Source organism: Hemicordylus capensis, chromosome 2 (assembly GCF_027244095.1).
Source record: "Hemicordylus capensis ecotype Gifberg chromosome 2, rHemCap1.1.pri, whole genome shotgun sequence".
NCBI classification, from domain to species: Eukaryota; Metazoa; Chordata; class Lepidosauria; order Squamata; family Cordylidae; genus Hemicordylus; species Hemicordylus capensis.
Window position 1 is genome coordinate 359077727 of NC_069658.1, and position 14776 is coordinate 359092502.

At 43.1% G+C, this 14776-nt stretch overlaps 1 protein-coding gene across 9 annotated transcripts in view; it reads left to right on the forward strand.

Annotated features, from left to right (window-relative positions):
- The first annotated feature begins 405 nt into the window (after window positions 1-405).
- The window catches only part of TCERG1 (transcription elongation regulator 1), a 98807-nt gene continuing 84436 nt past the window's right edge, over window positions 406-14776 (forward strand). For 2 of the 9 annotated variants that reach the window (XM_053293726.1, XM_053293729.1), the window contains exons 1-4: window positions 406-738; window positions 4633-4858; window positions 8114-8266; window positions 8738-9035. In XM_053293726.1, the coding sequence (XP_053149701.1) occupies window positions 614-738; window positions 4633-4858; window positions 8114-8266; window positions 8738-9035 (802 nt within the window). In that variant the 5' untranslated portion in view covers window positions 406-613. Of the gene's footprint in view, window positions 739-812; window positions 1074-4040; window positions 4133-4632; window positions 4859-8113; window positions 8267-8737; window positions 9036-14776 lie in introns of those variants that run through there. The other 7 variants (XM_053293727.1, XM_053293736.1, XM_053293732.1 and 4 more) reach the window with 6 other exon arrangements.

A 14776-nucleotide genomic window follows, 5' to 3' on the forward strand; every position in this document is an offset into this window, starting at 1 on the left:
CGTTTCCCCATTATTTGGCGGGACATAATAAGGGACAGATAAAATAAAATAAGGGCCGTCTTATTTTGTACAACATCAAGCCATTGAAATCTTAAGGACATCAACAGTCACCTGGCAACTTATACCAATCCCGGAACATCAGCAACTCGCTGCTGGATGTTGCCGGCGTAGTAGAACCACTTTCCCCTGTCCATCAAGGAGTCATGCACTGGATCTGTTTTTGATTGGGTGGGATCTTGCACTTCCCCGTCCGGTACGTATTTCCGACTTCGCTTCCGACGGTTTGGAAAGGCGAATGGTAACCATAGAGATAAAAAGACAGAACTACCTACGTTAAAAAAAAAGCACTCGAGGTCAGTTCCTGGTTACGTGTCACGTGAGTACTACAGACGGGGCCGCGAGAGGGCGCGCTCCACGGCGCTGCTTGATGTCCTTTGAGCAAAACTAGCCATTCAACGCTCGTTTTCCGCCCCTCATTCAAAATCGGCGGTGTCGGATACCAATCAGAGGGCAGCAGAGCATCCGACGGCTCATGATTGACATAAACACCAGCCACTGAGGCGTAGCCAAGCCTGGCCAGGGTGGGCGTGTGAGGCGGCAGAGTCGGCTGGTGATGGCGGAACGAGGAGGAGGTGGCGGCAGCGGAGGTAGTGGCAGCGGCGGCGCTAGCGGCGGCGCTGGGGCTGGCGGTAGCGAAGGGGACGCTGGGGCGGCGGAGCGGTACAATAATGAGATCAGGTAGGGCGAAATCCTTCCTGTACTCAGGGCGCGATGTGGCGAGTGGAGCGGGGGGGAGTGTTATAGCAGGAGCACGAGGCCTTTGTGAGCGCGCGCAGAGCAAGAGGAAGCATGATGAGCCTCCTCTTCCCGCCCCAGCTCCCCCTCAGCGAGGTCTCTCGCCTCCCGCCCCTCCCCCGCAGCCTCCCTCGTGTCCTTGAGGTCAGCCTCGAGGCGGAAGCGGCCGTTCGGTCTCCGCCCCTCCCCACTCAAGCTCCGCGTTTTCTCCCTCCCCCAGTCTCCCGCTCCTCCCCCCGCCCTCCCGAACGGTTTAACTCTCGTTATTATACCTTGAGGTATTGTACAAGTGGGTGTAGTAATCTTAGGTCGCTTTTATTTCAGTTATTTTTCAGTTGATATTTTCGGGAGGGGGGAGGGTGGTGTAGGAGTGTCTGTGCACACGGGGACTCTGGGCCGCTTCCCTCCCCTGGGCGGGATTCTGCAGAGAGGGTGTTCGTTTTGGGCCTATGAAAGCGAAATATGGTGGCTCCTCCGATGCGCGTTGACGTATGGAGCAGGGGACGCAGGTCTGCCTCACCTGGCATGTGGGGGAGGGGCTGGAGCTCCGTGGTAAAAGCACATGCTCTGCTTGCCAAAGGCCCCCAGTTCAGTCTTTCAGTTAGGGAAAAGAGCATCTGAGGTAACAGGACTCACTGGCCTGATGCCTTGGAGATCTGCTGCCAGCTGGAGCAGACGGCACTCAAGTGTTTGCGTTCTAGTGGAATAAAACAGTCGTGTTTTTTGTAGGAGTGTAACTAGTGTGCTGCTTCTTAAACAACAGTAAAAACATCTGAGTTCTTGGTGTAAAATAGTACACCTGAAGCCTAGAAAAACGTGAACTGCATTGACTCTTGCCACCACCACATCTAAAGTTGCATTGACTTAACTGTAAGGAATTTCAACATGTTACACTTTTTTTAACATAAATAAGCACCTCCACTTAGGTAACAGCATGATACTTGCACGTACACTATCGTGTGTGATATTTGCTTGGGCCTGTGTTTTGCTCAGTGTATACATGGACTGGAAGGTTGAAGCATATTGTCCTCTCCACCCCCCAGCATGTGGATACAGAGCAAAATACATCTGTGATGTGTGATAGTCTGCCTGCAAGATTCATGCTTTCCCCTATATAGAAATAGAATTCATGAAATGATCTTTGGAGGAGTGAAAGATCTTTGCTGGAACAACATTCTATGTGCTTGTCAAAGTGCTATATAGTGTATGGTGGATCTTAACAAAATTGTATCTTGTATCTCTTATTTTGTGCACTAATATACTAGCACATGTTATTGTGTGGATACACCATAAAATACAGTGCTGTGTCCTAAGTATTCACAGAGAGACACACTGGCTGCAAATTCCTTTCGTGAACACAAGGAAAATTGTGCTTTCACATGTTATCCTTCAACAGCGGAAGGGGTCCTTACAAGAGTGTAGTTCTCCTTTTGTTCATGGGAGGAATGTACAGCCACAGAATACTTCCCCATAAATTCTTAGGATACAGTAATTGGTGCAGTTTGGAATATGATGCAGTATTCACTTTATTCAGTATAGATGCTAATGATCACACTGATGGTGAAAATGACACCGCTCTTAGAAACTCCTAGTGTTCATAGTAGCAGGCTCTCTGCAGTCACGAGTGAAATGCTTTATCATATATAAAAGGCAGTGCCTCTTTGAAGCACTCCATTGCAACCAGGAGACTAGGCAGGCTTCACTGTTGAGATGGACCTGTTTCTTAAGGTTCATATCTGTTCCTCCTGTTGTAGCAATAATGACAATAGTTAGGCTTAGAGGTTTAGGATAAAATGTCCTGAACATACACTGACGTCAGCTGCTCCTTCCACTGTTGTGCTAGATCCTGTGGAGAGATGGGCTGGTGGTGTGCTAGCTTGCCTCCACAATGAATGGTAGAAAGAGAGGAGGAAAGCCTGTGCCAATGCTGGGCTTTCTTCCTCTATTCTTAGCCTAGGGAAGAGGGGTTTTTTCCCTCTAAAGCAGAGCTGCATAACATTGACCCTCCTGAAGATGTTGAACTGCAACTCTCATTATACCTGACTGTTGACCACTGTGACTGAGGATGGTGGGGAGATGTATTTCAAAAACAAGTGGAGGACTGAAGTTGTCCCTACTCTAAATCCTAAAAATAAAAGTTGATTCTCTAGGATTTGTCTGAACATTGATCCTTTCCAAAATAGTCAGACAGCAGGTTTGTCCCCAAAAGCACTGGCTCTGTCAGTCATTTCCTAGTGTATTGGGTTGTCTGTGCGTGGTCACTGAGGAATTCATCCACTTGTTTAGTAGAAATTGGACAACTAATTTCGTTTAATATTTTCTGCTTAGAGGCTGCAATTGGCATAGACCAAGCAACTAGTTTTTATAATTGTTGTGAGTGTAATACTTTTAAAGAGATCCTATGAGCACCTGTATGTAAAAATAATGTGAGAATGGATAAGGCCAAGGCACATCCATTCCAGCATCCTGCCTCACATAACAATCAACAAGGTGCGCTTGGGAAGCCTGCAGGTGTTTTTCAGATAAACATTTCTGGTGTCCACAAATAACAATAGGGATCTGTTTGTGGATCTCTCTTGGAAAAGTTAAAATTCCTGGGTAAAATCTCCATGCAAATGCAGAATCACAAAAAGTAAAGTGTGTACAAAATATCACCCCTGAATCCACTCCTTGGTGGTTCTAATCATTGCATAAACTATAATACTCTTTATGATCAGTCCTGTAGACAGTATTTCTCAGAGCTGACAGAAAGACTTTCTTATTGAAAATATTCAGTCTTGGAACCTCTACTCATATGATGCTTTGTGCTTGAATGTAGATATCTTAAGTATAAAATGCAAGAATATATCATGTCAGTTACGAGAAGCACATTATGGCTTTCCCCTTTAAAATACTTATGAGTGGTAGCTGGAACAATAGGGTCCAATCTTGCTTATATTTTTAAGGCGTAACCTGAAACTTGTAGATGTGTGAATTCCTTGTAACTGATGCAATATGTATATATTATGTACTGCAATATCTTTATAATACAGTAATTTAACATGGCTCTTGACCATCTCAGTAGAGGTAACAGTGGTCACTTAAGGTGTTGTATCACAAGTTTAGAATTTATATACAGTGATAGAATTCTTAAACACCTTGATGCTATACAACTTCCTAAATTAAAAGGTGTCTGAATAATGAGTGTTGAATTGTATGTCTGTTGTCGTTCACCACCTTATAACCTTTGTTTTTTTCAATTTGAGTCATCATGCCAACATTGGTATTGCACTGGCACTAAATGGTGAGCAAAATTGTTTTCCTGAGAGCATCAGAAGAGCGTTTGTTGGTTACAAAGGTGAACGTTTTTTCTATATATACATTTACTAAGCTTACCTCTATACAGGGCTGGGTGGCAGAGTGGGTTTAGCATACTCAAATTCTGATTTAGATCACAGGTGACAGGATATAGATAGTTTCATCCAAGAGTGTGGTAAGCATCCATTCACATTATGAAACCATTGGGTGCCTTGGTATTTTTAGCAGAAACTACTCCTTTAGAAGATTTGGATGTATGTAGGAGAGGTCTGGGTGTTGCACCTTAAGTCTGAGGTGCTTTGTAGGTAGGCTTAAGGGAGGGAAGCTTGCACAGTGCTTTTTCATACTAGTAGCCCCAGTCTAGATACTATTTCCTAACACATTTAAAATGTGAGGAAAAAGCCTCCTAAAAAGCTTGGAGCCCCAATTTTGTTCATGAGACGGTGTATCAGTGTGATTTGGTTCATTTATAACACCGATGTAATTTTGTGTATCAACAAATTTGAAGACAAAACTTTTTCTCTTTGGTTTTGCTCACAGAATGGCTCAACAGCAAGCACTAAGATTTCGTGGCCCAGCTCCTCCACCAAATACCGTCATGAGAGGCCCACCGCCTCTTATGCGCCCACCACCACCATTTGGTATGATGCGAGGCCCGCCTCCACCACCTCGGCCTCCTTTTGGACGTCCTCCATTTGATCCAAATATGCCGCCAATGCCACCTCCAGGAGGAATTCCTCCACCTATGGGTCCTCCCCATTTGCAGGTAAAATGTGTGTGAGATACATTTTCTAGGGGAGTACTGATTAAATTTTATTTTTTAATGAGTGAAGAATTGCTTTTGCAGGGTGTGAAATAAGTGTGCATCATTTTGCTATTAGCAGAGATTTTCAGTAGACTTCATAATATTAATTTGTCTTTTTGCCTGCTGTCTACACTATCATTTTTCCTTAAGCTCCCTACTTTTCAGCCCCATTGCCTTCTGTGTCAGAGTCTTCTTTTCACTCAGCCTCCCAGCCAGTCCAACATCACCATCTCTTTCTGAGAATAGTTTTTTGGTTGTTCTTGCCGCCTTATTTCTTTCTTTTGTGCAGCTTGGCAGAAAAAACAGTGGTATTAATCGGGTTTTTATAAGTCCCAGCACCTTCGGTCAGTGTGCCAGGTGTACAATCAAGCTGAGGAGAAACCAAACGGGGTCTCTTGGGGACTAAGGAGATTACCCTTTAGGGGTCTCTGCCCCTTGATTCTGAAAAAGGTCCCTCAGAAAGGGAACTTTAGGCATGTTGCCTAAGTGGGAGGACTGCCTGATTGTAATCAATAGAGCCAATTTCCAAGAAAATAAAAGATAAAAACACAAATGTTTACCTCACCAACTGGTAAATTAAGAATCACTTTAGAGCCAATTTCCAAGAAAACATAAACTACAAATTTTACCTCACCAAATAGTAAACTAAAAATCACTTTAATAAATTCCAGTTAGAACAATAAAGGAAAGAACTAGCCTGAATTATCCTGAAAATAGCAAGTAGAACAAGAGCTCAAACCAAGAGCTGTCTAACAGAGCGAGACAGGACTAGAACTGGAGATTGAGTGACAGCTACCTAACCTAGCTATAAGCCTTCCTGAAATTTGATTGGTCCTGTCTCGGAGCATGCAGAGACTGATTAACCTGTCACGTTGAGGATGACCTCCCTATACTATGGAAAATAGTTTTTTTTTGTCTGTAGGCCCTATATGACGTTTTCTCCAGATCCCCTTCTTTTTCTGCCTTTTTTCCTCCATTCCATGCCCCTTTGGGCTTCTTTTCCTTCAGCCTCTTGACCTCTTCTCCAGAATAGACCCATAGAGAACACTGTCTGAATAGTACTTCTTCCCTTTCATTTCTGACAAGTATTTTGGCTAGTTGTATGTAAAATTATTCGGAAGCATTCACTGACACTCGTGGAAGATTCTTTGTACTTTCAATATACATTAGTTCGCGATGTTGCACTATCTCTAGCAAAAAAAGAGCCTTCTTGGGGGCATATTTGAGCTTGTACAACAGGTAGTGAAACATGCAGTGCAGAAATTACTTGGTGTGCCATGCTGTGCTTTTCTTCTAGTAACACAAAAACTAGTCTGGAACAGAGATTACTCTCTTCACTCAGTGACTGTGTGCTTTGTCTTTATGCTAACACAGCATTGTGTATTCTAGTGCAAGAGAAGTTTAGGTGCTACCCAACATGTTGAAATAATTACACACTGGTAAATGTTAAGCACTGAACACAACATTGCATGGATGATATATCAGTAATAAAGAGTTTGCAGATCTTTTAATGTCAAGACAGGATATTAAAACATTTATGGACGACTTTTAAAATTAACGCAACATACCACTTCATACAGAGTTTGTACCATGCAGAATGTGAATGAATAAATAGCAGTCAAAATTCCTAGCCAAGATATCACCCTTATACTGCCAATTAGACCACATTCTCTGTCCTACAAACAATTGTATCCTACAAATGTTAGATTTCTAAATACTTAGCTCTTATAAAAATGATAGAACTTGTACTATAATATTTTCTTGTATAAGCTCCTATTCCAACACACTACAAATTATACCTGTTCTTCATAAATTCATTTATGTTCAAAGTTCCATTCCTATCTTTATTTAAAGCTTTTGTTTTCTACGTTAGCACAATCCACCAGATTTTTCTACATGATTCTTCTAAAGTTGATACTGTGGTAGTTTTCCCATATTTGGCCAATAACACTTCAGTTGCTGTAAGTAAATACTTCACTAAACCTTGATTTTAATGGCACCTACAATCTAATTCCAAAAACATTGTATGGTTTTATATATCCATCATATATGTAAAAACCTGGCATTCTGATTGTTAACACTTCCAATATTGCCCTTAGGCTGTACCATTCTAATTATCACTGGAGTGTAGGGCCATTAGAGCAGCAACTTATGTTTTATGGCCAGGAAGCTGACACATACTTCCACTGAACAACAGACAAAGATGTCTTAAATTCTCATTCCCATTTTAACTTATTAGTATTACAGTTGATACTCAATTGATATATCTGAATCTTCAGATATATAGATATATATAGAGAGAAAATTATATCTATATCTATCTATCTTTCTATCTATATGAATGACATAAGACTTTTATCCATCTTCCCTGAACATAATAGCATTTCCAGCGTCGTTACTGGTTTACTGACAAGTGTTGTATCAATACACTTATTGACAAGTGCAGTGGCATTTTTTTGCTGTGATCATGAACAGAACGAGCTTGTTTGCAGTTTTATGTAAATGCTTTACATATGGGACAATCTGAGGAGTTGCCTCAAAATTTCCTGCAAATAAACTTGTTTTGAGTACTTTCCTAAAGCCACTGGAAGTGAACATGTATTTGCCAATGTGTTTGCCTAGGAACTCACACTTGACTTAATCATGGGCTTTATTGCATGGGGGGAATTTGTCTGAATTGCTGTTGTACTTGCAGCCCAAATGCTAGTATTTGGGTCATGTATAGAGCAGTGTTTTGGATGAGTGCGCTCCAACTCAATGGAAAACGCTGGGAGGATGTTGGGATGCCTGCAGAAGACGTCAGGACAAGTGGGCTCTTTGCTTGTCCCCCTTTTAATTGAGTGCACCAGAAAGGTATTATTCAAACCAGCTCAATGAGTAAATGAATTATTTCTGTGTGTTATCAGAGCTTTGCATTTACTGTTTGCATTCTCCCAAATTTTAGTTATAGAATTGGCTTGCCAAACAAGTTTTTTGCCACTTTTTCTATAGTGGGGAAGACTTTGTTCCATCCCATGTTTTTTCCTCTCTGTAGTGACCATCTTGTTGTTTTTACAGCTCATCAAACTGTTTAAGGTATTAGGTTTTAGAAATGTCCATGAGAGACCTTGGCTGTGGGGCAAGTGCTGTTTCTGTGAAATGTATGCGGTTTCTGCTTAGTTATGAAGGTCCTAAATATTACATATTCTGTAATATTTATATTGTTTTTATTTATAGAGACCACCTTTCATGCCTCCTCCCATGGGTAATATGCCACCACCTCCTGGTATGATGTTTCCTCCAGGGATGCCACCAGTCACTGCCCCTGGAACACCAACAATGCCACCTACTGAAGAAATATGGGTAGAAAACAAAACTCCAGATGGAAAGGTAAGATTTACACCCCTGCCATGTTTAAAATGCTTGTTTTTAAAAATAATGTAATAGTGTTATCAGTTAAGATGACTGGGTAGTAGCATGAAGCTTTCTTCAAAGTAATAAAACATTTGTAATATATGTTTGCAATAAACAACCCTTTCTACCTAGGTTCTCTTATATGTAGCAGTGGGAGAGTGCATGTCCCTGTTTAAGCCAACAGTGGCTGCAGTGGCTGTTGCTAGGGTCTGCCTTTGCTTTCTTGCTTCTGAATGTGAATGTTCTTGGGATAGGGAGCCATCTTCTATTTCCTTTTGCTATGTAAAACCACTTGAGGAACCTTTTGTTGAAAAGTGGTACATAAATATTTGTACTACTGATAATAAAACATGTATTGATTTGAAGGATATTTTAGTTTGGCATTTAAAAGCTGAATGGAAGAAATGCGTTATGTATTATAACAAAAATGACTTTTCCCACCTCTAGGTTTATTTCTATAATGCACGAACACGTGAGTCGGCATGGACCAAACCAGATGGAGTTAAAGTTATTCAGCAGTCTGAGTTGACACCAATATTGGCAGCTCAAGCCCAGGCTCAGGCTCAAGCCCAGGCTCAAGCCCAGGCCCAGGCTCAAGCCCAGGCCCAGGCCCAAGCTGTAGGTGCCTCCACACCTACTACTAGTAGCCCTGCATCAGCAGGATCTCCATCTACATCATCAAGTAGTCAATCCTCTACAACTTCTACGACCACCACAGCAACCTCTGTTTCACAAACAGTTTCTAGTAAGTAAATTGGGAGGGAAGGGAGTTAGATTTTGAGTGGATGAAAAATGAATTATGTCCTTTGAAAAAATTTGCACTGTAGAATATTGCTTCTCTTCTTAGCACCCATGGACACAGAGTAATTGCTCCCCCTCCCCCATCATGTAATTTCTTCTAAGTACAGAATCATGCAGAGGGAAATAAATAAAGCCAGGTTCATAGATGTCATATATGTACATTCTCTTTTCTTATATCATTACTGTTTCTTAGGACTGTTTCAGACATATGACTACCTCAAGAACATGTAGGATTCTTGGGCTCATGTGAAGTTGCCATTTGTTGGAAAACGTGCCTCCACATGGTTGGTCTGTATTGCAAATGCCCTAGTTCTTGTGATGACCACCTATGCAGACTTCCCAGTTTACACAAATGGCATCTCCTTGTGCACACGGTGACAACACTGCTCACTCCAGAAGCACTTGTTTCAGAGGCACTACATGTTTGAACTAGATCTGAGTTAGTTCATGAATAGAGATGTGCACGGAACCATCCCTCCGTGGTTCGAAGGCGATGGGGGTGCCTCTTTAAAGGCGGGGGAGGGTGCACTCACCCCTCCCGCTGCATTTCCCCCACTGGTGCCGTTTGTTCCTAAAAACCTTCGGGGCGGCAGCATACCTCCCTGCCGCCCTGTTGCCCACATCAGCCGGAAGCACCAGGCATGCTTCTGGCCACTTCCAGCTGATGAGGACAATGGAGCATCAGGGAGGTATGTTTCCTCCCCAAAGGCTTTTAGGAACAAATGGCGCCAGTGGGGGAAAAGTGGTGGGAGGGGTGAGTGCACCCTCCCCCGCCCTTAATGAGGCACCCGCCCCCGTTGAACTTCGAACTCATGCACATTCATGAACACACTTGAACCAAATCATTCTAATGTATTTGTAGAAAAAATATTTCTTCCGCAAGAAATGAGGGAGTTCTTACCAGATCCCACCCCCCAAAAAAAGCTTGTTTATTTTCTAACACAGAGAAGTTAGGTATACTCATGGATATAGTTATGGTGAGTTCTTAACTTCATGCATTTATGGACATTCTCCCTCAAAATCCGAACCTTTTATGTAACTCTTCATCTTCCTGCTTATGAGATCAATCAGAAAATGAAGAGTTCCCTGTTTGCTTGCAGATCAGCCAGCCGTTTCTTCTGTAGACTTCCTGCTTCTAATCTGAAATGTTGGTGGCATGTACACTTTGCCTTGACAGGGCAGAAGGAAAGAATTGCTTGCCTCCCCGCTTAGAGTTTCTTCAAAAATCACAAGGAGGATTTCCTTTATACTATTTGTGAAGAAGAGGGGTCTTGGATTTCCAAAATTGTACTTGTTCAAGTGAAAGGGGACTTACCACCTCTGTGTATTTATTTTTAGGAGTTCCTTTAATTTCGGCCTTATGATTTGTGAAAGTATTATCTACATTTACAACATTTTATGACTTCTCATGCTACAATAATTCAAGTTGCTAGTAACAGCAACATATTGTTACCTTGTTACTAGCCCCAAGATGGCTACAGCTGATGAATACAGTTAAATTTGAAGTACTGTGTCACAGAGTGCTTCAGAAATCCACATGTTTTCTATACTTTTTTCCCATTCATTTCTTCTTTATCCTCAATTTCTTCTCATCTTGAGGAGCTCGCACTATTCCAACCTCCTGAAAATCCAAGGAACATCGGCTTTGAAATTTAGGAATGTGCAAATATATGGTAGCTAGAATGTCTAATTCTTCAGTGTGCTCACCATGTTGAGCTGAATGCTCCATACATACAATACAAAGCTGAATTGTATTATAGCTGCAAGCACTGGTTGAAAAATGGTTGTGCAAACACACTCAAAGGGTAGGGGTTTTTGTTTGTTTTAGCGTTTAGAACCAGCCTCTCAATAAAAGAAAAATATCAAACAGAACATCATGATTCAGTCCATATGAGATACAGGGATTTTTAACTAGTCTGCTTTTTAAGATCATTTGTGATCTTTACAAATATAATATAGCAGTATGCTTTATTGCTGGCCCACAATTGATGTAAATTATTTATAGCACACTCCAGAAGTTATATTTACTTTCTGAATTCTGATGTTTTTTCAGAGGTATGTATTTTGAGGTTTTATAGCATTTCCAATTACACAAAGGCTGGAGGTCAATTAAATTTTTGTACCTAAAGCAAAATACTTGTTTTCTGCCGTAATCGGAGCCCATCTTTCACCATAGGGTTGTGTACCCATTATGCCTCAGAAACAGACATAGCTATCGCAGCAAATTTCCGGTTAGTAGTAAGTTCCTTTCCTGTCTCAGTTCCTTTCCTGTCTCGCCTCAGAGAGCAGCAAATAGAGAGTGCTCTTCAAACTCAATCATTTTACAGGCTTGTCTGAATCCTTTTTCCTTTCCTCCCACCACCCTTTTTTCCTTCCTTTTGTGCAAGGGTGGGAAGGGAGTCTTTTTTAATTAATTTGAACAGAATTCCAAACATTTTTTGCATTTCTGAGTTTGCAATTGGGTATTTTTCTCTTGACTTTCCCTTAATTTCTTTTGGGAATTCCCTTCTATGGACCCAACACAGACGGCAGAAGCCCGGTACAAAAAGCCATTCCTTTGGGAGAGCGGGGTTGCTTTATGTCCGGACCGTTTTGTACTCACAAAAGGTGCCCAGATCCCTCATCCAAGGAACGCCCCCCCTAAAAGACCTCCACCACAAGGCAATCCTACCTCCCCCACTCCTGCTCAGCCTGACCGCACCCACCCCTCTCCTCCCGTATGATCTATCCTGCTAGGTACATCTGCATCTGAATCAGAGGAGAGAGAGATGAAGAAACTTCCCTTCAGGCTACCCATTTCAGCTCCAACCAAGCACCAACGCATGCTTCAAGTGATCTTGCATCTTCAGATCCAAGCAGTGGAGCTTGTCCCTTTGACAGAATTATGTCAGGGTGTATATTCCATACTATTTTTCGTTCCAAAAAACGATGGCTCATGGAGGGCAGTGCTAGATCTCAAGGCACTGAATCGTCACATTTTCAAACAATCATTCAGAATGGAATCACTTCAGACCATCAAAGAGGCGGTGAGAAACAAAGATTGGGGAGCTCAGTAGACATAGGAATAAACATAGGAAGCTGCCATATACTGAGTCAGACCATTTGTCTTTTTAGCTCAGTATTGTCTACACAGACTGGCAGTGGCTTCTCCAAGGTTGCAGGCAGGAATCTCTCTCAGCCCTATCTTGGAGAAGCCAGGGAGGGAACTTGAAACCTTCTGCTCTTCCCAGAGCGGCTCCATCCCCTGAGGAGAATATCTTACAGTGTTCAAATGTGGTCTTCCATTCATATGCAACCAGGGTGGACCCTGCTTAGCTAAGGGGACAATTCATGCTTGCTACCACAAGACCAGCTCTCCTCTCCTTTCAGAAGCATACCTACATGTCCCACTTCACCCAGACCACTGCTGCTTCCTCCATTTTTGTGTCAACAATCTTCACTCTCAATATCAAGCAATGCCTTTCAGGCTCTCATCAACCCCAAGGGTATTCATGAAGATCATGGTCACCATGATCATATTTATGTGCACACAGGTCATTCACATACACCCATATCTGGATAATCTTCTGATCCAGTCATCATCTCTGCATCTTGCCCAAAAGAATGATCAGAAAGCCCTCTGCTTACTCCAGTCGCATGGGTTCATTGTAAATCTCCAAAAGAGCCATCTCCTCCCGACTCAGCGATGATGCCACCTCGGGGCCATTTTTGACACATTGATTGGCCTAATTTCACTCCCACAGGATCGAAGGGGAAAGATCTTCAGTCTCACCTCTGCAGTCCTATGCAACCACTCAGCGGACCTGATGCTTCTAGCCCAACTATTCCTGTCTGGAATGCATCCCTTGGGTCAGATGGCATTCCTGCTCCCTCCAGTGGTTCCTCCTCCCCTTCCAGGAGTAGATCATGGCCCACACCTACAGGGAACTCACCATCCCTCTCCACCTTTTCTTCTCCATCTGCTGGAGAGTCACGGCCCTACTAGAGGGCCTCTCTCTAAATCTTTCTCTGTGCATTACCATCACCACGGATGCCAGCCTGTTGGGCTGGGGAGCCCACTACCTCAGCCACTTTGCACAAGGCAAGTTGAGTCTATGGGAACAAAGGAGCTCAATGAACCTCCTAGAATTAAGAGCCATCCTGCTCACTCTGATTTACTTCTTACCACTGATCAAAAACACCCATGTTCTCATCAGGATCGATGTGATAGGAGAGTCTCATGTGACCATTTGGGGGTACAAGGTCGAGGTCTCTCATGTCATTCCACACTGCTCTTCCTGTGGGCAGAGAAGAACATCTTCTCCATAAGCTGGGGTTGGGGTTGGGGTTATGATGTTATTTTATAGAAATGTGTTGCTGTGTATGTTATTGCTTGTAAGCTGCCCTGAGTCCTATGGGAGTAGGGCGACATATAAATCAATCAATCTATCTATCTATCTAGATAGATAGATAGATAGATAGATAGATAAATAAGGGCCAAGCACCTGAGTGGGACCTCCAACCTAAGAGCAGACTGGCTCAGCTGTCAAAGGGTCGAACCAGTGGAATGGTCTCTCAATCCACAGGTATTTCAGCTAATGACCAAGGTTCCAGGAACACCATTACTATACCTGTTCATGTCCAACCGGAACAACCAACTACCCAGGTTCTTCTCCTGATTCAGCCATCCTCGTGCAGAAGCCATAGACACCACAGTGGCCCAAGGGTCTCCTCTATGCTTTCCCCCATAGCGATAATTGCAAAAGTGCTTCAGAAGCTACATCAGGAATAGGCCCTCATCATTCTAGTGGCCCCCTCACTGGCCACGAAGACCGTGGTTTGCCGACCTACTCTTGATGTCCACCCGCCCTCTGTGGCAACTTCCCAGATGCCATGATCTCCTTCAAGGGCCAATTCTGCACCCCGATCCAGATTGGCTTCAACTCTACGAGTGGACATTGAGCAGGCTCCACTAACTCATCATGGCTACGGCACCTTGCATCCAGATGACCCTCTTCTACAAGCCACGTGGATGGTTTTCTGCCATTGGGCAAAGATAAAAGGTTTTCTTCCTACTTCAACAGGAGTCCTAGAGGTCCTGGCTTTTCTTCAATCTGGTATAAGCCTGGGCCTCTGCCCAAACACACTTCGAAGACAAACATCAACTCTTATATTCCATTCTAGGCATCAACACACTGGGTTCTGCTTCCCTCCTCCATCCCCCCATCAGACGTTTCCTGAAAGGGGCAAACAACCTAGCTCCTCCACCAGCACACAGATTTTCATCCTGGAATCTAAACAAGGTTCTCATTGCTCTCACACAATCTCCTTTCGAACCTCTCTGTGATGTTTCCCTTAAAGTTCTCTCCTACAAAGCCCTGTTCTTAATGGCAATCACTTCAGCCCGGTGAATGTTTGAACTGGGTGCTCTGTCAGTCCTCAAAGAGCTGTGTGTTTTTCAACAAGATGCAGTCATACTAAAACTCGACCCCACATTCATTCCAAAGATCAATTCTCCTTTTCATAGATCTCAACCTGTTGCACTTCCCTCCTTCTGCCTGTCACCAACCCATGCCCAAGAAAAGAACTGGCACACACTTGTTATAAAGAGGGCTCTCCGAATCTATATACGTCGGATCAAGTCGTTGAGAAAGTCCGATGCCCTCTTCATTTCCTTCCTCCTGGCATCACTAGGTATTTTGGGTC